Source organism: Tachysurus vachellii, chromosome 25 (genome assembly GCF_030014155.1).
Source record: "Tachysurus vachellii isolate PV-2020 chromosome 25, HZAU_Pvac_v1, whole genome shotgun sequence".
NCBI lineage: Eukaryota > Metazoa > Chordata > Actinopteri > Siluriformes > Bagridae > Tachysurus > Tachysurus vachellii.
This window is the reverse complement of record NC_083484.1, coordinates 14388662-14416512: the sequence shown is the minus strand read 5'-3', so window position 1 is coordinate 14416512 and position 27851 is coordinate 14388662. Positions and strand designations below refer to the sequence as shown.

Here is a 27851-nt window from a genome sequence, read left to right as displayed (position 1 = left end):
CTCCAAAAACATTTTCCTCTTTACTGAAATTAATATAAATTTCCTAAACTCAAACATTTCTAAATTCATTTATTCATAGCTCTTTTAAAAACATGAACATTTATTTTAAGGTCAGGTTTTTATCCTTTTGTGGTTGCTATGATGGTGGGAAATAACTGAAAAACAAGTTAATTCAACAAGTTGGTCCAGCAAGTGTTTTTTTTTTCTGTCTTAAAAGTTAACATTTTGCAGCATTCAAAAAAAAAAAAAAAAAAAAAGAAAGAAAATAAATGAAAAAACATCCAAACCACAGAAAAGAAAGCAAAAGCCATAACATACTTAAAATAATACAGAAATAACATCTTTTTTTGTAAATATTATTACACTTTTGTGACGGTTTAATCGATTGTGGAAGTAAGAAAAAAATTGACTATTGCACCCTAAAGAAAAGTATCTGTTACAAAAAAATTGCAAACTGGATTACATAATACAAAAAATAAATAAATAAATAATTCAATCCAAAAAGTGAAATGTTGAATAGTGTATTTTACAAAATTCGAGTTGTATCTTAACAGCACCTTATCATTCTTATAATTCTGAAATAATCAAAATGACATTTGACATTTGTGTAAAATGGTCTGCAGATTAGACACAGATAATTGTAAGTTTAAAATATTAAGATTGTCTAGTTATAAATTTAGTAATCTTTTACTGGTTTGATTACACTTCATTCATTTTCTGTACCTACACAGAGTCACAGGGAGCCTGGAGTCTGTCCCTGGTGACTCGGGGCACAAGGCAAGGCGAAACCATGGACATGGTGCCAATCACACACACATTTACACTACAGACAAGTCAGTCAAGCCTACAATGCATGTCACCCAAATGAGGATGAGGTTCTCCTTTGAGTCTGGTTCTGTTCTGTTCTTCCTCTTCCATCTAAGGGAGTTTTTCCTCACCTCAGTCACCTCAGACATGTTCATTGGTGATAAATACAAACACATTTGTATATAAGTCTAATATTAATCTTGAACTTTTTGTACTATATTTCTATATGTTCTGTAAAGCTGCTTTGAGACAACGTCCATTGTTAAAAGCGCTATACAAATAAAATTGAATGGAATTGAATATATATGTTAGTTATACAGGTAGTAAGTTGAAATAATTAAGCAGAACTTCTGAAACTTTAGTGATATCGTAATAACGATCACTTTCTGTGAAGGAACACGGTGTAACAAAAGAAAAAAAAAATCACAGTAACATTTTCTTCAAATTCTAATGAACATTCCAACTCAACCTGAAGCACAGAATAACAACAACTGCTGAAAAAAACCGTCGTTATATCATTTCCGTATAGGTACGTGTGAGAGCTCTAAGTTGAAGTGTTGCTGATTTGATTGCGAGAGACTCGATGATGTTCGCTTTCTTTTCTTCTTCGCGTTCTGTCCGGACATTTTGACAGTAATGTTCAAAGTTGCGAGCTTGTTTTTTTGTCTGTATTTTTGTAAATCTGTCAAACGCTAAATATGAATTAGCAATCATGCAAAGAACATGCGCAAGAACGTGCGAGAGGTTCGTTGGAGCACGACTAAAAGTCTTAACTGTACATCATCGCTCGCAGTTTATCACGTGACCCGATGTTTTATGAGACTTCGCCAAGAATTGATAGCGTTTAAATCGCAGTGCGCAAACTTTCTAACTTTTCTCGCACTTTTTTAATGAAGTGTGCATGCAAACCAGTTGACACCACACGACTGACTGATGATGGTCGGTGAGCTGTAGATGAGTTTAAGTGTAGTTAATGGGTTTCTGCTCTTTATGACAGACATTTGTTGTCTGTGCTCCTCTGACAGATATACAGTTGCTAATAGGTTTGCTCTCAGCTATTTGCACACTTCAGGCTCATGTCTGCAAAATCGCACCATCTGCCACATTAACACTCCGACTTTCTGCATTTTACACACATGCAACTGTCACTTGGAGTAAACTTTAAAGAAAATTTTGCCTGAATTTGCATTCATGCAATTTATTTCCTGTCGGTTCAAATACTCAACGGTCACCGTGCCACTTTTCACGTACAATATCTCTAACAACGGACACTTCATTTTCTTCTTATTTCCTACACAACACTGTAATAACTAGCTTATTAAAAATTTTGTTTTTTATTAAACCTTCCACCACTTGCTTTCTTTGAAAGAAATCTGAGTACATTTTTTTTAGCAATAAATGCCACTCGTTAGAGTGAAAGGAACTAATAGAAGAATAAAAAAAAGCACACACCTATTAAACACCTATAAAATATAATGAATTCTAGTAACTATTTTCTATTATAGGATTACAATAAACCAAAAAAAAATTAAATTTAAACCTATTTTTAACCTTTTTTTCTTTATTAAACACCTATAAAATATAGTTAATTCTATTACCTATTTTTTATTATAGGATTACAATAAACCAAAAAAAAATTTTATTTAAACCTATTTTTAACCTTTTTTTCCAAAATAATTCTTTTCTTTTCTTTTCTTTTCTTTTCTTTTCTTTTCAGACATGTATTTCTAGAAAGAAGCTAAATCCCATGTAAGGAGTGTAAAGCTTGAAATGAGTAAAAGAGACTATTTTTTCTTAATAAAAAAAGGCTGAATAATCTCATAATTAATCCACGAATATTCAAGATATTTTTTTTTACTAAGATATCATTTTATTTCAGATAACATATATAGAAAAGAAGTAGACATTAAGTATATATGTACTCAAGATTTTCCCATTACTTAAATTTATAGTTTAATAAAGCTTTGACATTGGAGACTCCTTTCATAAATGGTAAATAAACGTATACGTATCTCCGGAGTCTGGGATCGATTCTTGCCTCTGCTCTGTGTGTGTGTGAGGTTTGAATGTTGACTCTTTGTTTCTTCAGGCTTTTCCTCTTGGGTTTGTCCGTAGTGTGTGCGATCGTGTCCCTGCGCCTCGTACCCCAACTCCCCGGAGGCTCCCTGATACCCTTTGTAGTTATGATAAGTGCTACAGAAAATGTCTGGATCTTTAGATTTGCAGCTGCACAACTGTCAGCGCTGCCGTTATTGCAAACTAATTAACACCTTCTGACCAATCGGATTTGAGAATCCGGCAACACCATGGAATAACAGAATATGCGTTAATGAACGTTTTGCTCTCTAATGCGTCAGATATCCAGTAGGTGTGTGTACGTGAGGATTAATAACCTTCAAAGGCGTCTTTTTGCTACAGGAAAAAGAAACACCGTTTGTCAGTCATTGCTTCTTTTCACACATATTTATTCCAGTAATTTTATTCCATTAATCCGCTTCTCAGGAAAATGTTCTTAAATCCGAGCCTGTGTCAAATTAATGCCTAAAAGCACATTCTCACACACACACACACACACACACACACACACACACACACACACTCGAGGATTTCTGAAAGTGTCCAATTATGTTATTATTACACATATGTACAAATTAGTTTGTGTTCTTTCTTTATATTTTTATATTAAGCTGATTAATAAAATAAAAATGAGGCCTAATGCAGAAGGGTGTAAAATGGCGTATTAATGACATTTTCTTCCGGATTGTTCTCTTCCTTGATGCTTGCATGATTGATTGGCTAATATGGTATTAACATGTCGATTTAAACTGAAATAATATCCACTCTGCTAATCATATTAAGAACTGTTTGCACACACATGACAGGAATCCCCACACACACTCCATTTTACTGCTGGTAAAAAAAAACCTTAATCCTACTAAACATATTTAAAACAAAAGTTAATGAATTCTGCTCAATCTTTTAATTCTGTAGCTCCGAGACTGGATAAAGAATGACATCTTATAAAGAGCTTTTTTTTTTTTTTTTTTTAGAAAAGGGGATGACATGGATGTATCTGTGGTTTTACAAATGGTGGGTTTTTTTTCAATTAGTAAAAAAAAATTTTTTTTTTTATCTGTTTGTTTGTTTATTAATTAGGGGGCCAAGCACTGACGGTTATTTTGCTTCTTATATCTATGGCAGCCCACAAAATGCTTTGTATGGTTTTTATGAATTTTGACAGACTGATAGAAGACAAACAGGGGACAGTGATAGAGGACAGTGATACAGGACGGCAATGTAGGACAGCGATACAGGACGTCGATGCAGGACAGCGATACAGGACAGCGATAGTGGACAGTGATACAGGACAGCGATGCAGGACAGCGATACAGGACAGTGATAGCGGACAGCGATACAGGACAGCGATACAGGACAGCGATACAGGACAGTGATAGTGGACAGCGATACATTACAGCCATACAGGACAGCCATACAGGACAGCGATACAGGACAGCGATAGCGGACAGTGATACAGGACAGCGATAGTGAACAGTGATACGGGGCAGCAATAGTGAACAGTGATACGGGACAGTGATAGCGGACAGCGATAATGAACAGTGATAAGGGACAGTGATAGCAGACAGCGATAGTGAACACTGATACAGGACAGCGATAGCAGACAGCGATAGTGAACAGTGATACGGGACAGCGATAGTGAACAGTGATACGGGACACTGATAGCGGACAGCGATAGTGAACAGTGATACGGGACAGCGATAGCGGACAGCGATAGTGAACAGTGATACGGGGCAGCAATAGTGAACAGTGATACGGGACAGCGATAGCGGACGGCAATAGTGAACAGTGATACGGGACAGTGATAGCGGACAGTGATAGTGAACATTGATATGGGACAGTGATAGCAGACAGCGATAGTGAACAGTGATACGGACAGCGATAGCCGACAGCGATAGTGAACAGTGATACGGGACAGCGATAGTGAACAGTGATACGGGACAGCGATAGCGGAAAGCGATAGTGGACAGCCTCCAATAGCAAATCTGGATAAATGTCTACAATAGATAGAAACTATTCCACTGATTCAAGCAGACTCTTTGGAAAACGCAAAGTTTAACCAATACCATGTTGGTCATATCGGCCGTATTAAATTTTTTAAATCCTGCCATTTTTTAATCTGTTTTTCAATTCCATTAGCTTTTCAATTAAATCATTTCCTAATTTGCCTGCAGAAATTTTCTAAAACTCTCCACACAAACTTCTCCGCTTGGGTGACTCCTAGATGCCAAACTCCAGACTTCCTCAAACGTCGGATCTGGAATAAGCAGGCCGACATTCCGGAAAATCTGCTCCATCTGAAACGGAAAGAATAGAGCAAAATATATTAAAATGTAAATTAAAATGAATATTTGTGAAAAGGAGTGAATTTCTAAAAAATATATTAGGAATATTGTTAAATTGTAGAATTTATCTTTATTAGAAAAATCAAACAATGAACATTTTATAATCCAACAATGTTAGTACAATAATACATTGTTTATCATTTTATCAAACAATTTAATATCCCTAATAGCATCCCACAGCTTGGCCATCATAACTAAATCCATTCATTCATTCATTTTCTACCGCTTATCCGAACTACCTCGGGTCACGGGGAGCCTGTGCCTATCTCAGGCGTCACTGCGCATCAAGGCAGGATACACCCTGGACGAAGTGCCAACCCATCGCAGGGCACACACACACTCTCTCATTCACTCACGGACTCACACACTACAGACAATTTTTTTCCAGAGATGCCAATCAACCTACCATGCATGTCTTTGGACCGGGGGAGGAAACCGGAGTACCCGGAGGAAACCCCCGAGGCACGGGGAGAACATGCAAACTCCACACACACAAGGCGGAGGCCGGGAATCGAACCCCCAACCCTGGAGGTGTGAGGCGAACGTGCTAACCACTAAGCCACCGTGCCCCCCTAACTAAATCCAGGATGTGTGAATTTAGATCAAATCCTAAGTTTCAACACATCTTCTCTAATTTGCATATTGAATATGATTGGTCCAGCAAATGTTGTGACATCACAAATTACTCATACATAATGCATATACCTTTATTTGCAGAAGGAATAAACAAATATGAGGTAACAAATTTCCAAACACCAATTTCTGTCTATGTTTAAATCCTAGATGAATGAATCGTTTTAGAATTTTGAGATTATTTATTTTGAAGTGTTGATCCACCTCGTTCTTGGTGCGAGGGCAGAAGAAATGTCTCTCGTGCACCCCTGACAGCGAGTACAACGTGGGAAAAAGCAGTTCATATGCGTTTCCTTCATCACCGTAGTTTGTTCGGTCACTGATGCGTTTGATACGCGGGGCAGCTAAATCTGTACGCACCGACGGAACGCCGTATATCCGATTATCTGCATAACACAAAGCAACGTAAATATCTGCATTGTTATAGCACTGAAATAGAAACACTGTTTGTGTGTGTGTGTGTTTTTTCATTAATATTGTATTAATCAATTCAGTTTGAGGTCACGTGATGTAAACTATTCAGTGAGTGACCCAGTTGATCCTAACGTGGCTCACCGTTAGCAGCCAGGTCATCCACGATGGCGCAGATGGCAGAGGATGAGGTGAGGAAGCGCTCTGGCTCTGCTCGAGTTCTGCTCAGTGTTTTGGGTTTCTTCAGAAAGCTCCCCACCTTCACAGGTTCCAGGTCTTCACACTTAGCCAGGATTTCAGTCCCAGTCTTTTTCTCTGTGTCGGCTTCCTGAACCTCGGCTCTCGTGCTGACAGCCGGGGCCGTGCTGGGTTTCTGCTCTGAAAGATTCGATTCAATTCAATTTCAATTTCAATTCATTTCTATAGCGCTTTTAACAATGGACATCATCTCAAAGCAGCTTAACAGAACATAATAAACACAATAAAAAAAGGTTTAACATTATACAAAGATTAATATTATACAAAAATTCAAGATTAATATTAGACTTATATTTAAATGTGTTTGTATTTATCCCTAATGAACAAGTCTGAGGTGACTGAGGTAAGTGTGATGAGGAAAAACTCCCTTAGATGGAAGAGGAAGAAACCTTGAGAGGAACCAGACTCAAAAGTGAACCTCATCCTCATTTGGGTGACACCGGAGGGTGTGATTATAAATTTATTACAACGTATTGATGAGGACATTGAGGACGTTGTTGTCCTCAAAGACCACACAGTTGGCAACTCCAAAGATTGGAATGAAGCTTTAACCCTTATGTTCTACTCAGGTCAAAACAACCTTCATGTGTTTTCTTTAATGAACAGTGTGAAATCTAACTAACATAATATCAATAATTTGATATTAAAGGCTATTGGGGTTCAGTAATCAGCTCCACTAAAAAACCCACTAAAATTATAGTACAATATGTCATCTTGTATAATTTATACATTGACCATACAATATGTGCTGACTTTTAGTGTCTACTCCAAGACATTTTTTAGGGAAAAATATTAAACATAATAATCCATTTTTTTTTCTGTTCATTACTCCTGAGACTCCTTTTTATTTTATATTTCTCTGTGAGAGATCGACCATAAAGGGGTGTGTCACTCTGTGTGGTCACCTGACACGACTGTCACTGATAGGCTGCACAGATCTACAGTCTGGGTTAGAAAGAACTTCGTAGATCTTTGTACAATTCAGTGTCTTTTTTTTTTTTTTTTGTTTTTTTTGCCAATAGTGTTGTTATAGTCGGTTCTGCAAAACACGAAATTTTTAAGTCTTCTGTAAACCGGACTATAATCGGACTCCAAAAATGAACCGTTTTATTTAACTAGAAATGCGACCTATTTAACTAGAACTGAATTGAACACTGGTTTATATCTGTCAAGCAGCAACATTTGTTAAAATATTAATATGCAGTGTGTGTTAATTCCATCCCCAAATAGCATATTATCCCCAAGTGTATTAGAAGTAAAACACATTTATCTCACCTCCTGTCAAAATCCTTTGATCCGCTCGACTGATCGGCATTTTGTCCTTCCAATTAAGGAAATTTGCAAATTCCAGGAAGTTAATTAGCCCGTCTTTATCAACGTCGCAGAAGTCCATAAGTTCATCCAGTACGTCAGCGCTGAGGTCCAGGTTAAACTCGTGGCACATGTCCCTTAGGTCTTCCTTATCGATATTTCCCTGGCCTTTCTACACTAGAACAAAATTTATTAGATTACCTAAAAAAAAAAAAAAAACCCACTAATCATAGCAGTAAATTGCACTAAACGTAAACACTAATAAAGACGATTGATTAATAAGCAGCAGAATTGTATTTCGCTCAAAGTGCAGTGTGAAGAGAATGCTAACAGGTTTAAAAAAAAAAAAAAGCTTCTCCTACAAAAAAAAAGACTCCTACAAAAACGTTAATAAAAACGTTAATCAGAAAATAAAGCTTTTGTGGTAGGTGGGAAGGGCTAGGGATAGATAGAGAAGCTAGTAACAATGTTTGTAATGAAATGAAGCTAGTTAGTGATGGTTAGAATTGCTAACATTACAGTTGATAGCAAATTAAAGCTAATTAGTAATGTTTAGAAATGCTAACATTACAATTGATAGTAAATTAAAGCTAATTAGTAACATTTAGAAATGCTAACATTACAATTGATAGTAAATTAAAGCTAGTTAGTGATGGTTAGAATTGCTAACATTACAGTTGATAGCAAATTAAAGCTAATTAGTAACGTTTAGAAATGCTAACATTACAATTGATAGTAAATTAAAGCTAGTTAGTGAGGGTTAGAAAATGCTAACAATCTGAGTGGGTTTCTATAGCATGATATATACTGGATTGGCAGTTTATTAGGTAAACTTATGTGTTACCTGATAAACTAGAAGCTCTGTGTTACCAGTGAAGATTTACTAATTAGCGTTTGACCTTATCGTAGTGTCTGAAAGCTTGAAGCAAAGAGGAGAAGTTGTGGTAGTTGGCCTTCTTCAGGTGCTGGCGTACGGCGTTGACCAGCGTGTGACGTCTGTCCTGTCCTTTCCCGTGCTCTGAAATTGGTGTGGCGTACAGGACGTCTGCTGCACCTAGGTGAAGAAAAGTATGTATAAATCAATAAAGCCAATATAGGACAATATTTATATATATAAAAAAAAAATAATTAAAAAAAAAGTTTTTTATGTTCTTCAAAGTAAATGTTGATATCAAACCCATTTCTGCTCTCTGAGATACCCCAAGTGCTTGTTCATAATCAGCTAATTTTATCTTCATCCGCTAAAATTCTGTGTAAGTTTATCAAAGGAGGTTATCAACATCTCACACTGAAAGCCAACAGAGTCCTGACTCACTTTAGATCAGACTCACAGCAATAAAATCGTTCATTTGTTTATACCGAATGAAAATATCCTATAAGTCCGTTTTCATTCTGCCGACTAAATAAAAATCCGGCGTACTTTGCTTTGTGTGTAACTCTATATAAAAAGGGTCTATACAGTACGTAAAACATTCATTCATTTTCTACCGCTTATCCGAACTACCTCGGGTCACGGTACGTAAAACATTGGTAAGGTTTTCTTTACATACAGATTTCTTCTTTACTCTTCAATGACACATTTTTACTGGTACTACACGTTTAGTAACACGGCTACACATTTTGTACTTTTGTACGTCACCTTTTGCACGTTTCCGACAATATTCGATTTCTTTTTTCTTATTTTTATTTCTGCCATCTTTACGCACAGTCTTAGGAGGAGTAGGCCAGGTTTTATATATACACTCACCGGCCACTTTATTAGGTACACCTGTCCAACTGCTCGTTAACGCAAATTTCTAATCAGCCAATCACATGGCAGCAACTCAATGCATTTAGGCATGTAGACATGGTCAAGACGATCTGCTGCAGTTCAAACCGAGTGTCAGAATGGGGAAGAAAGGTGATTTAAGTGACTCTGAACGTGGCATGGTTGTTGGTGCCAGACGGGCTGGTCTGAGTATTTCAGAAACTGCTGATCCACTGGGATTTTCACGCACAACCATCTCTAGGGTTTACAGAGAATGGTCCGAAAAAGAGAAAGTATCCAGTGAGCGGCAGTTCTGTGGGCGCAAATGCCTTGTTGATGCCAGAGGTCAGAGGAGAATGGCCAGACTGGTTCGAGCTGATAGAAAGGCAACGGTAACTCAAATAACCACTCGTTACAACCGAGGTATGTAGAAGAGCATCTCTGAACGCACAACACGTCGAACCTTGAGGCGGATGGGCTACAGCAGCAGAAGACCACACCGGTACTAGTAAGGTGTACCTAATAAAGTGGCCGATGAGTGTATTTATATATATATATATATATATATATATATATATATATATATATATATATATATATATATATATTTAACCTTATATACACAAACTTGAATGAATGGATAATAAGTATGATTAATGAATAAGTCTATTTCATTAAGGAGGTATAAAACAGTGTGCTGTTGCAGGAAGGAAATCAACTTCACTGTAGTAATATTAACATCACGTTATACCTCATCAAACCACCCGGTCAACCGTTATTAACACAGCCTTAAGACCTGCCAAGATGAGTCCTTTAAACTTAACACAAGTTCTGTTTATATTACCAAAGCTGTCAGGAGGCAGCAGCGCTCCGAAAGTGTGATCAGCTGGAACAGTCAAGGTGTCTGCGATCCTAAAACACATCAATACACATTAATGTTTGCCCGCTTGATGATAATGTATCCAGGAGCTCCAGCGATTAGGACTTACGGGTCACGCACTTTGCCGATCTGAGACTGTGTCCTCTCTCTGAAGTCGTCGCATCGCTTCGAGACAAATTTTGCGCTGTGGTTCCTTCAGTATGAAAAAGGTCTTTTTTTATTTTCGGGTTGATTTTTTAACATCCTGTTTACTCATCACTGTTGTTTTTAATAAATGGCATCTTAAAGATATAATATTTAATATAAGAATAATATTTTTTCTACATGTTCTGGTAGAAACAAAAAAACTGAGAATGACTGTTATACACTTATCAGTAATAAATACTACCCATTTTCTACTATAATAATAATTATTATTATTATTGTGTAAATCTAATATGTCATGATTAATAACTACACTACCACCTTTACAGCAAATCCGTAAAATGTGCACAAGTCTTCAAACCTTCTTTCATACTGGTTCTATGATGCTAACAAGTAACAGAAACCCCAGAAGAATGCTTACTTTAGCCGATGTTTTTTAACCAGGTTGTAGTCTTTAAACGGGAATCTTCTGCATTTACAAAATCAAGATCATAGACATAGTTTGCTTTGTAGCATTTTGCTTTCTCACAGAAAAAACCCCATGGAAACCCCATAGGGTTAATGCATTTGGCTACTGAATCGTTTTTCAGCGATTAAAATAGATTTATCAGTGATCTCTTATAATCAATTATGATCTATTTCAGTGATTTGAATAGATTTACAGTACTTGTTAGCTATATTAGCTTCATAGCTCCAGTGCTACAACAGATGCTCTATATCTATGTATCTAATCTAATAAATTCTTCCACAGACCACTAGGTGGAACTGGTTCAGTTCCTGTATTAATTGTGCTCCCCTGGTTTGTATTGTCCTATTAGTCACCCATTTAAGTTCCATGTGTTCCCTGTTTAGTTGTTAGAGCATTATATGTTATACATTGATAGCTTTAGTTTTCATGGTTAAGACCTTGATTGTCCTGGTTTTTTCATTCCTTCCCAAGATCAGGCTTACGTTTGTTCATCACAGAGCCACTGGAGAGATTTTCTTGTATTGTGTCCATCACTGCGATGTGGTGTGACCACACCAAACATGCTGTCCTTCCTGTAGCTCCTCAAGTCATACTTCCTGTTCACACGCTCACCTGCGACAGAAAACGAGAAATAACGTTAGTCGTTTTTACCGTTGCACGTATGATGACTTAGTCGTACACTGTAGGTTCTTACCAACAAAGTAGGACCTGTGTGATCGGATGTATCGCTCATGTCCGTCAAGCGCTTCTTGTTCTACCTGCTGTGCTGTTTTGGGTGGATTGATGACATCACCAGCATTAAAAGCTGCCCAAAAAAATCAATAATACTAACTTTAATTCATCTATGATGAGGTTTGTCCTCCCTCAGTGGATGCACCAAAAAAGTGGTCCAAAACAATAGATCTTATTTGAAAAAATAATAATAAAAATACAATTACAAAACCAACCCCGAAAGCACTTCTAATGTTTTTAGAATAGTATGATTTACGTTAAGAGTTCCAGTTATTTTCTAATACTCTGGAGTTTCTCTCCAGTCAAAATTAGCATCTCTCTCTCTTTCCACGGCTAGTTTTTCTCCTTTCTATCCAAAGCGTCATGAACTTTGTGTAATCTTCTTATATAATTAGCTCTAGAACACATCTCGCTCTTGTCTACCAGAGTGATAGTAGCCAGTTGTGATGTCTTATCAAGCCACATGCTTCACAATCTTGAAGCTTTTTATAAAAAAAATGCACACACTTGAGTTTGAGTTTGTAAGGAAAAGTTATGCTTCTTAAATATCTTAATTCACCTATTTATAGCTTGCACTAAAAGTATGTACTCTTTTTGTGAAGAATATGTACATACTTTTGGGTCTGTAGTAATACTGTATACTGGGACATCCAGTATGAACAAGCCATGTAATGGAAGAGAATGTTGTTGCCTAGTTACGCACAATGTCGGTGAAAACAATCTCTTGTTGCAGTTTAGCTTTTCTTTGTTCATTCATACTGGAGTTCATTTACTGTTGCTTTGCTATTAGTTGAAGATTCCAGGGATACAGACTTGAAAAATCTAACAGAAATAGTAAACCATGCCTTAGTAGTAGACCATTGGAATACTTAGTTCAACACGGTACTCTGAATTTAATCTGGATACTGTTTAATACATAGAAGTGTAAACTATGCTATTAATGAATGGCTGCATTCATATATCGTTTGATCAGGATGATACTTTCATCCAAAGCAACTTCCAACCGAGACAGATGAGAACAGAGCAGTTGAGGGTTTATAGTTTATTGCGAACCCTTAACCCTCGACCATTGTAGCTTGGGAGTCTCTCAACATCTCAATCACTGATCATTAATCACTAAGCCGCCACTGTTCTGTACCAAATGTATCAGATTCTCAAACAAATCTTAGAGGCTTGGCTTGTGAGATTACCCCTAACTCTTGCAGGTTTCTATTGGCTAGCCACTGGCCCATAATGGATGCAGTAAAAATGTAAAGAATACCAAGAACCATAATCTGATTCAAATGTAGATCTTACAATAAGGTAATTTAAGACCAAAAGTTGTTTTTTCAGGATGAAGACCATCTGGAAGCCTAGGACCCCTAACATGGGACTTTCCAAATGGAGCTTTATGTCTGCTGCTGTAAATGGCCTCCTGAATCTCTCGCAGCCTTTCTTGGTAGCAGGTTTTCGGTGGTGGGTTGATCAAAGGTCCAGCCTAATAGAAAAAAAACAAAAACAAACCAAAAATACCTTCAGAAACAAAATCATTCTCCGGGCTATTGCTGGTCATTGTAGAGAACACCTCTCACCCTCTAAACCACACGCTTGTTGGATTGAGGAGTAGTTTTAGCTGGAGACTAATCCCCCCTCCCGGTACAACAGTGAACTTTACAGAAGGTCTTTTGTGCCCACCGCAGTAAGACTGTATAATGCATCCCTCTTGTGCAGAGGCACCAGATTCTAGTGTACTAGATAGTCACACTCATCCCATTACAACCTAAAGGACAATTCATGCATAATCTGTATCTGTTTATACATTGTGTACACGATATTGTGTATTTGTGAATGAATACTTTGCATAGTTTTGTACAGTGTAATTATTGGTATCTACCTGTATCTACTGTATCTACTTTATTTCTATAACTTTATCCTTTGTATGTATGGCTATGTTCGGCTACTCATGTTCGTACTCATATAGCTATGTTCAGCTACCTATTAAATGTAACTCAAAATACAAAAAGACAACATGGCTTTTATTGTCATTTTCATTAATTCAGTATTAACATGATTATGGAATATAAAGATATTTACATCTATAGACGGCTGTGTGCTTATTCCATGCACCAAACTGCTGGCGATATCTGGGTCATTTGCTTTCCCGAAGAACACACGGCTTGTTCCTGGCTCCGGATGTGTACTGTTGAGAAACTTCTTGACCACCGGGGGTGTCTCAGGCTATGGAGAAGCAGAAGTTTAGGAATCTTTAAGGATCTTAACCAGGTCTGAGTCATCTTAAAGACAAACTTATTAGAGCATGCGTACCTTTAGACGTCCCCTGAGACAATACAGAAACATTTCATAAACGTATGTGTTGTAGCCTCTCAACTGAGGAACATCTACTACAACAGTTCTACTGAATGCTGGGAATTTGCCCAGTGTTTATACACTGTGTTTATTCACACTGATGATATGGTAAAATCTGAGATCTGGAGATGCGAACGAAACCTCTAAACGTGACAATGCCAGGAAGAAACTTCAGAGATAGAAGGACTATTGATGTCAGGTGTGTGACAAAACATAGCAGCAAATATTCATGTACTCTGTGAGCATTTTACAAATGAAAATAAAGCTCAGAGGGATTTGTGACCAAATTCTGGTAATTGAATCTTAATATAGATATTATTTACCACCAGAACAAATGAGTGTTGAAATGTCTTCATGCCTCACTTCGACACATTCAGTATGACCTCGATGCCAAAACAACAAGGGAGAACTGCAGCAATGTAATGTTCCTTCAACAACTCATGAACAATGTGTGACTTGTAAAAACAACAACAAAAAACTACAGGAGATCAGTTTTGCCATATTTTATGATCATAAATTCCTATAAAATTCATATAAATAATGATAATGAATTCCTATAAAATTCATATAAATAATAATGACAATAAATTCCTATAAAATTGATATAAATAAGACTGATAGTAAATTCCTTTAAAATTCATATAAATAAGAATGATAATAAATTCATATAAAATTGATATAAATAATATTGATAATAAATTCCTATAAAATTCATATAAATAATAATGATAATAAATTCCTATAAAATCCATATAAATAATAATGATCATAAATTCCTATAAAATTCATATAAATAAAAATGGTAATAAATTCCTATACAATTTATATAAATAAGACTGATAATAAATTCCTATAAAATTCATATAAATAATGATAATGAATTCCTATAAAATTCATATAAATAATAATGACAATAAATTCCTATAAAATTGATATAAATAAGACTGATAATAAATTCCTTTAAAATTCATATAAATAATGATAATGAATTCCTATAAAATTCATATAAGAATGATAATAAATTCCTATAAAATTCATATAAAAAATAATGATAATATATTCCTTTAAAATTTATATAAATAATAATGACAATAAATTCCTATAAAATTCATATAAATAATAATGATAATAAATTCATATAAAATTCATATAAATAATAATGATAATAAATTCATATAAAATTCATATAAATAATAATGATAATAAATTCATATACAATTCATATAAATAAGAATGATAATAAATTCCTATAAAATTCATATAAATAATAATGATAATAAATTCCTATAAAATTCATATAAATAATAATATAATAAATTCATATAAAATTCATATAAAATCCAACAAAAAAATTTGTAAAAAACAATTCATTTAAATTTCCCACATGATTACTTAAATCAATAACACTGTCAGGAGCATCTGTGTACAAATTTATGTTTATATTAGTAAACAGACCTTTTTTTTTGGCACTTTAGCACTTGTGGTTTATTTACTGATCAAACGTCATCTGTATAACATTTAATCTATAAAACCACAAAGCAAATCATCTATTTGGAAGCTGTAACTCACCCTTGAGGATATTTCCTGCAGACATGCCTGTGCCCTGTCTCCTTCTGGTAGAACTTTCCCTGCCTTTTCCAAAGAACAAATATTTATTAGTCACATTGAAATTTACTTTCTTAATAATCTTTAATTTCTTTAATAATATATTACCGCTCTAATATTTGGGAAAGTGTCTCTGCGTCTACAGGCGCTCGTTGTCCTGCCAAAAACACTCATCTTTAGCGTGTAGAGCTGAATAACGCTAACGTTATTATTTTTGACCCTAAATGTTTACATGCTGTTGTTTAGCAACGGAATTTGGCAGCGCATTTCCGCCACCTATTTCTACAGAGCACGCCCAACTCATGAATATTAATAACGAAGAATGAATATTAATTAGAATGTTCATAGAACGTGAAATGGGATTTGCTGGGGGTCGTTGCTAAGGCAACCCGGCTCAGGTCAATCAATTATGAAAGCAACCACTTTGTCACTCATATTTCTCTGAACCTTTAGTTCCTATGTTGTGAAAAACATTTTAGATTTTTAAAAAAAGTTCACTTTTGCTGGTATAATAAGCTCCTGTCTTCTGTGAAGGCTTTCAATTAGATTTTGGAGCATGGTTTAAGGGATTGTGGTCATTTATTGTCCACGATATTGTCGTTTAGAGGATTGTGGTCAGAACATGACAATTGAATAAGGAGATTAGAGCGGCTAAGAAGACCTACGCTAAAAGGTTGGAGGTTCTGTTCACCTCTAATGACTCAGCTTCAGTCTGGAAAGGTTTGAAAGCCATCACCAGCTACAAGACACCATCTCCTAGGACTGTGGTGAATCAACAACTTGCTGGAGATCTGAATGAGTTTTATTTTCGATTTGAAACCCCCCACATCAATTCTGATAATCTCTTTACACAACCTTTAACACCTCCAGTAACCCCTCTTTTCCCCCATTTGCGCTCCAGATCAGTGCAGATGACGTGCACCAGGTCTTCAGAAAGAACAAGAAAAGAAAGGCACCAGGCCCAGATGGTGTGACACCAACCTGTTCTGAAAACCTGTGCTAACCAGCTGGCTACCATCTTCACACAGATCTTCAACCATTCAACCATCATCCCTGTCCCAAAGAAACCCCAAGTAACAGGACTTAACGACTACAAACCTGTGGCGCTGAAGTCTGTCGTCATGAAGTCGTTCGAAAAACTGGTTTTGGCTTATCTGAAAGACTTTTGCAATTTGCTTATCGAGCAAACAGGTCCATGGATGATGCAGGACACTTGGGACCGAATTACATCCTGCAACACCTGGATAAATCAGGGACGTATGCAAGGATCCTGTTTGTAGATTTCAGTTTGGTCTTCAACGCCAACATTCCAACACTCCTCCAGACCAAACTAACCCAACTATCTGTTCCTAACACATCTACCAGCTTTCTGACAGATAGGCAGCAGCTAGTGTGACAGGGGAAATTCATGTCAAACAGCCACTCCACCACACTGGTGCGTCTCAAAGTTGTCTTCTCTTCCCACTGCTCTTCTCCCTGTACACCAACGAATGCACCTTTAATGACCCCTTTGTCAAGCTCCTGAAGTTTGCGGAGGACACTACAGTCATCCGCCTCATCAAGGACGGAGACGAGTCTGCCTACAGACTGGAGGTTTAAGAGCTGGCTGTCTGGAGCAATCACAACAACTTGGAGCTCAATACGCTCAGAACAGTGGAGATGATTGTGGACTTCAGGAGAAACACATCCAAGTAATCCGCTTGTGCATTATAACAATGTGCATTATATAAAAACGTTTAATTGTTACCATCTCCATCTTTCATTGCACATCCCTGCATCTCATTCTATTCTATTTCATTCTACCATCTATAGCACAACTGTACATACAATTTATTTATTTTTCCAATTTATATTTTAACTTTATACCTACTGTAGGAAGCATATGACGCTAAAACAAGTTCCTTGTATGAGCACGAATTCTGATTTATCCAACTAGTGTGGTCAGACTAGTGAGGTCAGACACTAACGTTCAGATGGGATGAGGTCAGGGATCTGTACAGGACACTTGAGTTCTTTAACTCTCAACTATGGAAATCCAAAACATGAAGCTTGCTTTGTGCACAGTTGCATTTTGATGCTGGATGAGAGTTTGGGTCTTGTAGCTCTAATGAAGGGAAATAAATCCTAAAGCTACTGCGGTCGGGCCTGTGGTAGACTAGTGGTTAAGGTGTTGGGCTACCAATCGGAAGGTTGTGAGTTGGATCCCAGGTCCACCAAGCTGCCACCGTCGGGCCCCTGAGCAAGGCCCTTAACCCTCAATTGCTCATCTGTATGAAAATGTAAGTCGCTGTGGATATAAGGGCGTCTGCCAAATGCTGTAAATGTAATGTAAAATGTACAGCATGCAAAGATATTGTGTGCTTCTAACAATTTAGGCGTGTTGATCAGGTGACCAGATTTTGTGTATATTTATGTGTATATCAGCAATCTATAAAGATTATATTGAGTGTTTTATAGATTGTATCGTCTATTAATAAAAGTTGTTGACCAATCAAAAAAAAACAAAAAAAAAACGCTCAGACGTCTGCGTTCCGATTGGTTCACGACCTGGTCTACGTCATCGCATGTCAGTTCCAGTCACCCGATCTGTCAGGCAGATCTGCGGGGGAAGTTGCGCAAAAAAAAAAAAAAAAAAATAGAAGAAACGAGGAAGGAATTTAACTCTTGTTTTCTGCTTCTCGATTTTCTCTTAAAGCTCGACTGAAACACGCTTCTGCTCTTTTTTTTTAAAACCCAGAAACCAGGTACTTCACGCGGTGAGCTCTTCTGTGTCTGTGGTGTCATATATATTTTTTAGCTTCATCATTGCTCAGCTCGCAGCTTTCGCTTTTTACTAGCCGGTGGCAGGTTAGCATTATTAGCATTGTTAGCATGTCGTCGCCTGAAAAAGAAATCGAGGCCTGTCGCGAATTGTCTCTCGTTACTTTATTTAATTACAGATGTGAATTACTCTCGTTACTTTAATTAATTACAGATGTGAATTGTTGTTAAATTAATAACGCGTATATAGGCCATATTTGTTGTCAGGAAACATACGCAGCTAGCAACGATGCTAACTCGGATTTGCTAGCTAGCAACGGTTACACACTCGTTTCTGCGACGTTCTGGTTTGTTTGAAATATATACGAATACAGACGTGTAATACTTATGTCCAAGTCTGTTTATTTGGTGACACGTCGAACAAAGTTAGTTAGCTTGCCGCCTTGTTGGCTAGTATTGCTAGTATTGCTAGCATTGCTAGCCTGCTTCTGTGATGACAGTGAAAACAAACGCTGGCCTGAAGAAAACAAGGGTGTGCGAACTCTATTGTGATCCACAGGATGTGAATAAACACACATCACATATGTGTTTGGTCGCTATATATCGTTAATTACTTTAGTAAAAAATATTTATACCGTGTCATATCAGGGGTATATTTGTTAGTTCATTTGTTACCTAATCACATGCCACAGTTTCAACATAAATCTGCCAGGAGTGATTATTTCAAGTTCACGTGACTTTCACCTTCTAAAAAAGCCAAGAAAGTATTCGAGATATATACCTATACACACACACACACACACACACACACACGCGTGTATTTTAATAGCTATTGTGTTACGGAAATGTCACGTATTACGGCATGTATTTAAAATGAGATAACTTAAGCAGTGTTGTCAATTCTTCTCAGGTTAGCTAAAGCTCAAGAAGTCACGAACTGATTTGCATATTAGTTATGACGTAATGATTATTTGCATATTAAACTGTGAGGGAGAATAAGAATAGAGTCGAACTAGAGTACGATCAGTACAGAAAATGATATGAAGTTGGTTATGTGCACCAAATAGTCAAGTCCATTATTTATTTATCTATTCATAATTGCTGGCAAGAATGCAGACAAAATGAAATATTGGTAGTGAGAAGTCAGGACATGGATATAAATGGCATGGATTCGGATGGAATGAGGTAGTGTTGATATTTATAAACATCACCATGAAGAGAGTTTAAAATGAAGCAGAAATACACATGTCGGACAAACGACTACGATCGATGATAGTGTTATAAGCGCTATATGAGCAGAAACACACTTTACCAACCACGTGCCATTAAATTTGCTTCTAGTCACCAAATTTAGTGATAAGGTCACCAAGTTGGCAGCACTGAACCCATATGATGTTGCTGGTGTATTAAACTTTGCAGATATGTATGTGTAATATAATCACTATTAGGAAAATCTATGGTTTATTTTTATTTTCAAGCTGTTATTAATCAGTAATTGAGGCTCTGACACGTTGGTCACAAATGGTCAATATACCGAGGATCTATCTAGCACACCGAGTCCTATTAATATCCAACGTGTTGGAACATTGCCAGCTTATTAGGTTATATCCAGCTTGTACGTCTGAGCCAGGTATGCACCATTTTGATTTTTATCGGCTTTTTGTTGGTTAAAACCTGATACCGATCCGTTAAATACTGACCCAACTGTCCGCTTAGCAACCAGGTCGACTGTTCAAGCTCGAGCGTGATTATCCTTGGGGCTCAGAAAATACGATGCGCTTTTATAATGGCGTTCAAAAATCTTAAGTCATATATAATAAATAACCGGAATGTATACACAAATATTTAGTTTTACTAAAATGTTCAAAAGTGTACTTTTGGTTTAAAGAAAAAGCGAACAATTAAATATTTGTACAGCAATCTACTATTTAACAAGGAAAAGGAGCGCAAATAAAACAGTGAGAGCAGATACAGGTTTGAACAGTTATTCAGTGAATAACAATGAGTCACACACCTGTAGTAATTAAAAAAAGCTGTATCTTATAAAGTAAATTCTGGAGGAACAGATGCACTTGAGTTTGTTATTAAGATAGCAGTTTTATGTGAAGCACGATTGAAAAAATGTATGCAAAGTAAATAAAATTCATTATTATAAACCGTACTTTTTCCCCTCTTTCTTTTACAGACTTGAACAAATCCAACTCAAATCCATAACAGGTGAGTGGTGACTGGGTCATGGCAGGAAGAGGCGGTGCTACGAGACCTAACGGGCCGAACGCAGCCAACAACAAAATCTGTCAGTTCAAACTGGTGCTGCTGGGCGAGTCTGCGGTCGGCAAGTCCAGCCTGGTGCTGCGCTTTGTCAAAGGCCAGTTCCATGAGTTTCAGGAGAGCACGATAGGAGGTAAGAGCACTCCTGCATGAGAAATGTGGAAGTAACACTTTGGTTTAGAATCAGTTTCACAGTGGTCAACCCTTCTACAAAGAATGCTTGGTTTCTGTCTGCCGAAAGGCGTTCAGACTAAACGAAAAAGACAGACGCACAGATAGACGCCTGCTCGCCTCTCACACCGGTAAATACACAGACGTGCGTGAGAGGTGTGCCCGACACTACTAATCCTCATGATCTGACCGAGACCCAGTTAACCATTATCCTGTTGTTAACATCAGATCTCATTATACATAAATTGACACAGAGTGAAAATCACTGCTTCCTTTTTCCTTTTCCATTTCCCGTTGTAACTTTTAACTTTAAATGCTGAAAAGATATTAATGTTGTTTTTCGAGAAGTCGGGAACCAGTGATGGTAAAAAGACACTTCATTTTGCTTACAGATCAACATAATTGTTCATCATTTTCCCATCGTTCAGCTTTTCTTTTTCTTATAAGTTAGGCCAAGTGGGTGCAAACCGGGTGCAGTACATTCACAGCATGTAGTTTATTCGGATCGATCCCTTTTCCTTTTTCCGCCTTAGTCCGTGTCACATAAACGAGTGAGAAGACGGCAATCACACACTGAAACGGCTCAAAACAACCGAACTGTGGGTACAGTATGTGACCAGGAGTTAGCTATGGCTGTTTGATTGCAGCGAGAAAGTGATTCGACTCTAATCAACACGACTGCAGGAAGTGGAGCAAACATTCTGTGTATTTTGGGTTGCAGCGTTTTTTTTTTTTTTTTGGTAAATGCAACTTGCAAAACTGAGCCAATGTACAGAGCAGCAGTGTTATGTAAATGTATTGTGCCCTGGATATTTGGATCAACCAACAATATTTTATTCAGCAAGTTTATTAGGTTATAGCATTGTTATAAAACCTTCAGTCATTTATTTCACAATGTCCTGGCTCTTTAGTCTGTATGCTTGAGTGCTTTTTTTATGTTCACTAGGCAATCATTTGTTTACCTGTTTCTATCGCATCGCTGTGTTTCTGACTAATTAATGAGTTCTAGGGATATAACTCACCCCTTGCTCTCACACCGTGTAATTACATTCATATGATTGTGTTCGTTGTGAAACTTTTCCAAATCAAGTAGCCAACAAATAAAAAAAAAAAGGCACAATTAACATCGAGCCATAATTTCATGCTAAAACGTCGTTCTAATCTGTGACACACAGCCGAACTTCCAGTCAGGAAATGCACGCCTGACAAAAGTTTTTCTCCATACGGCCTTTTCACACGTGAAACCCATGTTCTGTGTAATTATAGATTACTAGGATTACAATAAGTACAGGTTATGCTGTGAGTGAAGGCCAACACCATGAAGTAAATATTTATAAGAAAACAGAGAATGCTGTGTGGCCACTAGGTGCTCATTTACTGGGAAAACAGCCACAGGAACCTGACTCCACCTCTTTGTTTGTTTGTTCGTCTCCCCCTTTCCTCCCACAGCGGCCTTCCTGACTCAGACGGTATGTTTGGATGACACGACGGTGAAGTTTGAGATCTGGGACACAGCCGGTCAGGAGCGCTATCACAGTTTGGCTCCGATGTATTACAGAGGAGCTCAGGCAGCCATAGTGGTGTATGACATCACAAATGAAGTGAGTCGGTGCTCGAAATGACCCCAAGGTTGCGTTTTTCATCACATGCTTGCCTTATAAGTGACTGGCTCTAAGCCAGGTGCACAAAGTGCACTCAAGAATGCATAAATAATGGACAGTAATGCAGTATATTTGTCCAGGAGATGCTATCTCATGTATTTTCTCTTCCTTTTTTCTTTTCTTTTGCAGGAATCATTTGCACGTGCAAAGAATTGGGTTAAAGAGCTTCAGAGGCAAGCCAGTCCTAATATTGTAATAGCTCTGGCTGGAAACAAAGCAGATCTTGCCAGCAAGAGAGCACTGGACTTCCAGGTTTGTCTTTTTTTTTATTTTTGTTTGTTTTTGGTTTTTTTTTTTATTTTTGTTAAGGATGCACGGTTATCACTATACTCGTCTTAATCGACAACATAAAAGCAAATCGTTATCTAGATTCTGTAGAGTTTATCTTTTTTATATCATAAACTATAGAACATCTTTAAAAAGAGTGGTTGTTTCTCCATAGCTGACTCACTACACAGTTAACACACTATCACTACACGGCTGTTGCTATGGTTCTGTTTTTTGATTATTGTCATGATGTACAGAATATTGAGGATGAATTTGTAATCAAAACCGTTGCTTTGTTTAGTTCATTTCTTTTTCTCTCCGTTTGCAGGATGCACAGTCTTATGCAGACGACAACAGTTTGCTTTTCATGGAAACGTCAGCAAAGACGTCGATGAACGTGAACGAGATTTTTATGGCTATCGGTATGTATTTGTATGGTTTTAGCAGCAAAGGCTTGTAATTAATTAAGGACTAATGTACTTGGTGGTGTGCTGTTGTGGGTAAATAATTAAGGATGGGGTGATGGGATGCATAGTGGCCTGATGTGAGCTTCAGTTCTTATTACCAACCCCAACATTAATTATTTCTATAACACCATCAAGTGATTTAGGCCACAGACGTAATACTTTTTAATCCACAAAACAGCTTTCTGTTGTCACTCGCATTATGGCAGCTATAGTCATAGTTTTATTTTCTTGTTTAAAGTTAAGAAAAAAAAAACCCTGTAAGTCATATTTCTGAAAAAAAAAAAACAGAATACACAAACTTTCCTGTTGTGAAAGACGTTGAGCTCATTTCCACTGAAGTTTCTGACCATGTACTTTGCATAATGATTTTTGATAACTGCTAGCTTCAAGAAGATCCAATACTATAACAAAAGCCCTATTCGGACGGGATTAGTTTTACGTGGGGACGTGGAGTAATGCAATTTTACCTCAGGACATCTGTAATATTAATTGGCCAATTCGCACGGGACAAGACATCTCAGTAAAACTAGCAGAAGTGGGAGGGGTAACTCGCTTTACGCACCACAGTAACCTCCTTGTCGTCATGTGCGTATGATGTTGCTTCCTGTTATCACGTGCGCAAACAGACAACACGGCGCCTCCATGCTTGCAAAACGCGCCAAAAACTACTTTTAAACAGGAAATGACGGAATTTTTCCGTACATATTTACAGCGGGTCTATTCGGACGGGATTAGTATTACCTGAGGTCATTTTTCCGGACCTTTTTACAGAAGGTAAAAGTCGCCGTAATCTTTAATGACATTGTCCGTAATGATTACCGAGTTGGCACATTCGGACGGGACTAAAATCACCGAGAAGGTCTGGTAATAATTACTTTACCCCCACGTCCCCACATAAAACTAATCCTGTCCGAATAGGGCTAAAGACAAAAAAAACACCACACATCAAACATGTCTGGTTTATTACATTAAGCTGCACAGGATACAAGTTTTCTACCTTTTTTTTTTTTTTTTTTTAATTACAGCAAAGAAGCTCCCCAAGAACGAGCAACAGGCGGCTGGAACAAACACATTCCGAAATCGAGGAGTGGACCTGGCAGAGACGGCACAGCCTGCCAAAGGGCCGTGCTGCAGCAACTAACCACCAAACGCACACATTCTCACCTCCCAACTAACTCTGCATCACTTCTGACTTCTGGAAATGGGGCGCATCCTTCCATACCTCGCTCCCTGGAACTGCTAAAGACTCTGTATAGCTCTGTTTCTAATACCTTATTTTTTTATTTTTTTTTTTTTTGGGTTTTTTTTCTTTTTTTTCTTTTCTTCATTTTTTAAGCAAATATAAGTACTTCAGTATAATGGATGCATGTATCACTACAAAGCCTAAATACACATTTTTAACTTAACACGGGAAAAGTTAACTAGGTTGAATGAGAGGGGAAGAAAGAGAGCTTGTGTGTGTGTGTGTGAGTGTGGGTGGGTGGGTGTATGTGTTGTATAGTGTAGTATTAAGGATGTGGAGGCACAGTAATATGTCCTGAACGGGTTTGGTGGCTGTTGGATGCTCGTATTTGCAGCCATGTCAAGCTGTACATGCAGCTTTCATTGCGTCTGAGTGCCATAAACGAAGTCGTCAATCAGCTATGGAGAGGTCTGAACAAGAACAACCTGATCCTAAACAAAAGATGCTACCTAAACGATCACCATTATATAAGTACATTTTCTAGAGAGAAGTTTTTTTTTTGTGTGCATGTTTTGACTGTTAATCTGGTAAAATTATTCTCATGTTAAAAAAGTCACTCATTAACTAGTACAGCATCCAGGAGTTTAGGAATCTCTTTCTTGTAAAATTCGATATTTTGGTGTCCAAGTTCTTCAACGGAAAGTAACTTTTCGCCACCCCCCTCTAGCTGAGTTTCAGCTGAAATTCATCTCAGATACGATATCAGTCACGATAAAGAATCCGACGGATACAAAACGAGGGCGAAAGTAAACCTCTGCGTATCCAAGCTTTTTGTTGTGTAGCTGTTGGAGAACGATCACCCTTCTACCTACGCATTCCTCCTCAAATCTAAGAATACTCTCTGTCCTTGTCTTTTCCTGGAGGTTATTAAAGTATTGCTGGCTGATGGCCTCAGCGAATCTGTTTCTGTCCTGGATGGACATCTCAGTCTTATCTTCAGACCTGATTTGACCAATGGCTGTGTCTTCTGAGGGAAAAGAATAAACCAAGGTTGGGCTATTGCATTTCTGTCCTGCTGTATGGACTTACTGTTGACCGAGTTAACTGTCGGTGTTACATACGTTAACACTAAAGAGCAGTAGATTAAAAGACTCCATTCTCTCTGAGCTCCAGTCGCTCTCATAAATGTCACAAATAATTCTACATAGTGCATGGCTGATGCATTATTGTGATGCGGTGTAGTACAGCTGCGGAAACTAAAGCTTCGAAGACTCTGATTCATCTTTGGATTATATTCCGATCATCGAAGGCATTAATGCCCAGTAGTAGAAAAAATTCAAGGTATCAAGGTAGAAACCCAATATATCTGCTATCTCCGTCTTAAATACTACTATATGAACTGTTTGCCATGATGGATCGTATGTATGCACTTTTTTTTTTTTTTTCTTTTTTTTTTTTTTTTTTTTGTACAGTTCCCTTTAAATAAGAGATTTCACAAATTGGCCAAATAATGTTTTGATGGTTGTCATTTTTTCTCCTTGTATGTAGTGTTATTAACAAATCAACTTGACATTTAACCCATGGTCTGTCTAGTGCTTCTTTAGAGATGCTAAATGTTTTTTTTTTTCTATCGAGATACTATCAAGTTGCACAAAATATGAGTCGTATTTTTAAATAAGTCATTATGAGAGACGACGCCTGCCTGGTGTCTTTGTAGTGAAATGGACCACAATGGGCTTGATTAGCAATACTGCTAAATTGCGGCAGGCAGCCGAGGTAATTAATTAGCAGCCGTCGGAGAGCCGAAAAAGATTGAGTGATGTAACAGCATTAACACTGAGGGACTGATTGCTTTTTAATGTCCAGGTACTAGTTAATGTTTCCAATAAAGGGGGTGAATTGTATACAGTTTGTGGTGTGAATATTTCATTCAGATCACATTATCACTCAGTTTGTCTGGTTATTTTAGTAGTAAAGTTCAATGCTGTTGCAGAGAATCGTGAATTCTGTTTGAGACACAGCTGCCAGATGTTGATGGAGCCACTGTTCAAGTTTAGTCTTATGGGTCTTTCTAAATAACCTGGTTCTAGCTTTTCTGTTACATTCTGCAAATCCTTGCCTTTTCGTTCTGGTGGTCTAGAGACCATGTTAAATCTTCAAACAGGTGTCTGGTCCTTTGTAACTCCTAAAACAGTTCCCCATAAGGTTTCTGAAAATAAGGCTCTGGAGGTGTGGTTTCTCATTTGGAGATGCGGTTATTGGGCACGGTGATAACAGGCCACTTGAGGCAAGGCTCCTGAGGAATGGGTTCTACCTTAGAAATGCAGCTGTATGGCAAATGGACCACGGATCAACGGAGGACAGGCTCTGGAGGGGTGGTTTCACACATTGTAGGGTACAGGGATCACAGGCCATTGAAGGTTAGGTTCTGGAGGAGTGGTGTCTAACCTGGAGATGCCACTGTAAGGCCCAGGGATCACATGCCATTGAAGGCTAGGCTCTGGAGGAGTGGTGTCTAACCTGGAGATGATGATGTAGCATATAGGATCACAGATGACCATTAGTGGCCAAACTCTGATGGGGTGCTGTCTAACCAAGGGATTCCACTGTAAGGCCCAGGGATCACAGGCCATTGAAGGCTAGGTTCTGGAGGAGTGGGATGCCATTGTAGGTCATAGTTATCACAGGCCATTGGAGGCCAGGCTCTGGAGGGAATGGATATCAGTTGAAGATGTCCTTGTAGAATCCATGGTACTTTATCAGAATATGCCTCAATGTGGTCCTTAGCAAAGCCACCATCAGTTCATGCATCTTCTGCGAAGTAGCTAAAGCTCCATCTGCTGCCTGGTGTCCTCTCCAATTTCATCCATGATCTGTGAGTTGAGAATGTGGAAAACCACGCTTATTTAAGCATGGAACCCCAGCTCACTTGACTAGACTGTAGAGCTGTTCCAGCTGAACAGGACGTTCCCTGGTCATGGTTTCTGAAGCAGCCTTGCCAGGAAACATATAAACCATTTTAAAGAAATTGGACCCTTTTTCCCCCTTTGCGGTTCTCTGTCATAACCAAGGCATTTTCCGGTAACGTTTTTTCACTTCTCTGCCATCACAGTGCGCTGTGCCATCACAGCATGCCTGAACATATTTTGACACATTTTTCAAAGTGTTCAGACTGGAGAGGAAGGCTCGAGGCATCTATCTTCTTGGGCAAGCCTTGCAGTGCCTTTTACCCAGAACTGAAGTCAATCTCTTTCAGGTTCCTCTTCCAGAGAATAGATAGCATACGTATTTCTGATCTTTACTATGA

At 37.8% G+C, this 27851-nt stretch overlaps 2 protein-coding genes across 3 annotated transcripts; one reads left to right on the top strand and one right to left on the bottom strand.

Moving 5' to 3' along the window:
* Positions 1-3959: 3959 nt before the first annotated feature.
* efhb (EF-hand domain family, member B) lies at positions 3960-15989 on the bottom strand. The gene is made up of 14 exons (XM_060861151.1): positions 15873-15989; positions 15729-15791; positions 13887-14030; positions 13110-13290; positions 11776-11886; positions 11564-11693; positions 10578-10661; positions 10433-10500; positions 8741-8895; positions 7806-8013; positions 6417-6650; positions 6066-6247; positions 5052-5180; positions 3960-4880 (listed from the first exon to the last, which is right to left on the bottom strand). The coding sequence occupies exons 1-14, from the start codon at positions 15936-15938 to the stop codon at positions 3960-3962; spliced, it is 2676 nt and encodes an 891-aa protein (XP_060717134.1). The 5' UTR covers positions 15939-15989.
* A 2369-nt stretch (positions 15990-18358) lies between these two features.
* rab5ab (RAB5A, member RAS oncogene family, b) lies at positions 18359-26448 on the top strand. 2 transcript variants are annotated; one of them, XM_060861443.1, is made up of 6 exons: positions 18359-18508; positions 20710-20928; positions 22416-22567; positions 22757-22879; positions 23223-23316; positions 24387-26448. In XM_060861443.1, exons 2-6 carry the CDS (start codon positions 20760-20762, stop codon positions 24500-24502), a joined length of 654 nt encoding a protein of 217 aa, XP_060717426.1. In that variant the 5' UTR covers positions 18359-18508; positions 20710-20759; the 3' UTR covers positions 24503-26448. The 2 variants fall into 2 exon arrangements, with proteins under 2 accessions (XP_060717426.1, XP_060717425.1); XM_060861442.1 differs by having other exon boundaries at positions 18359-18520.
* The last annotated feature ends 1403 nt before the right edge of the window (positions 26449-27851 follow it).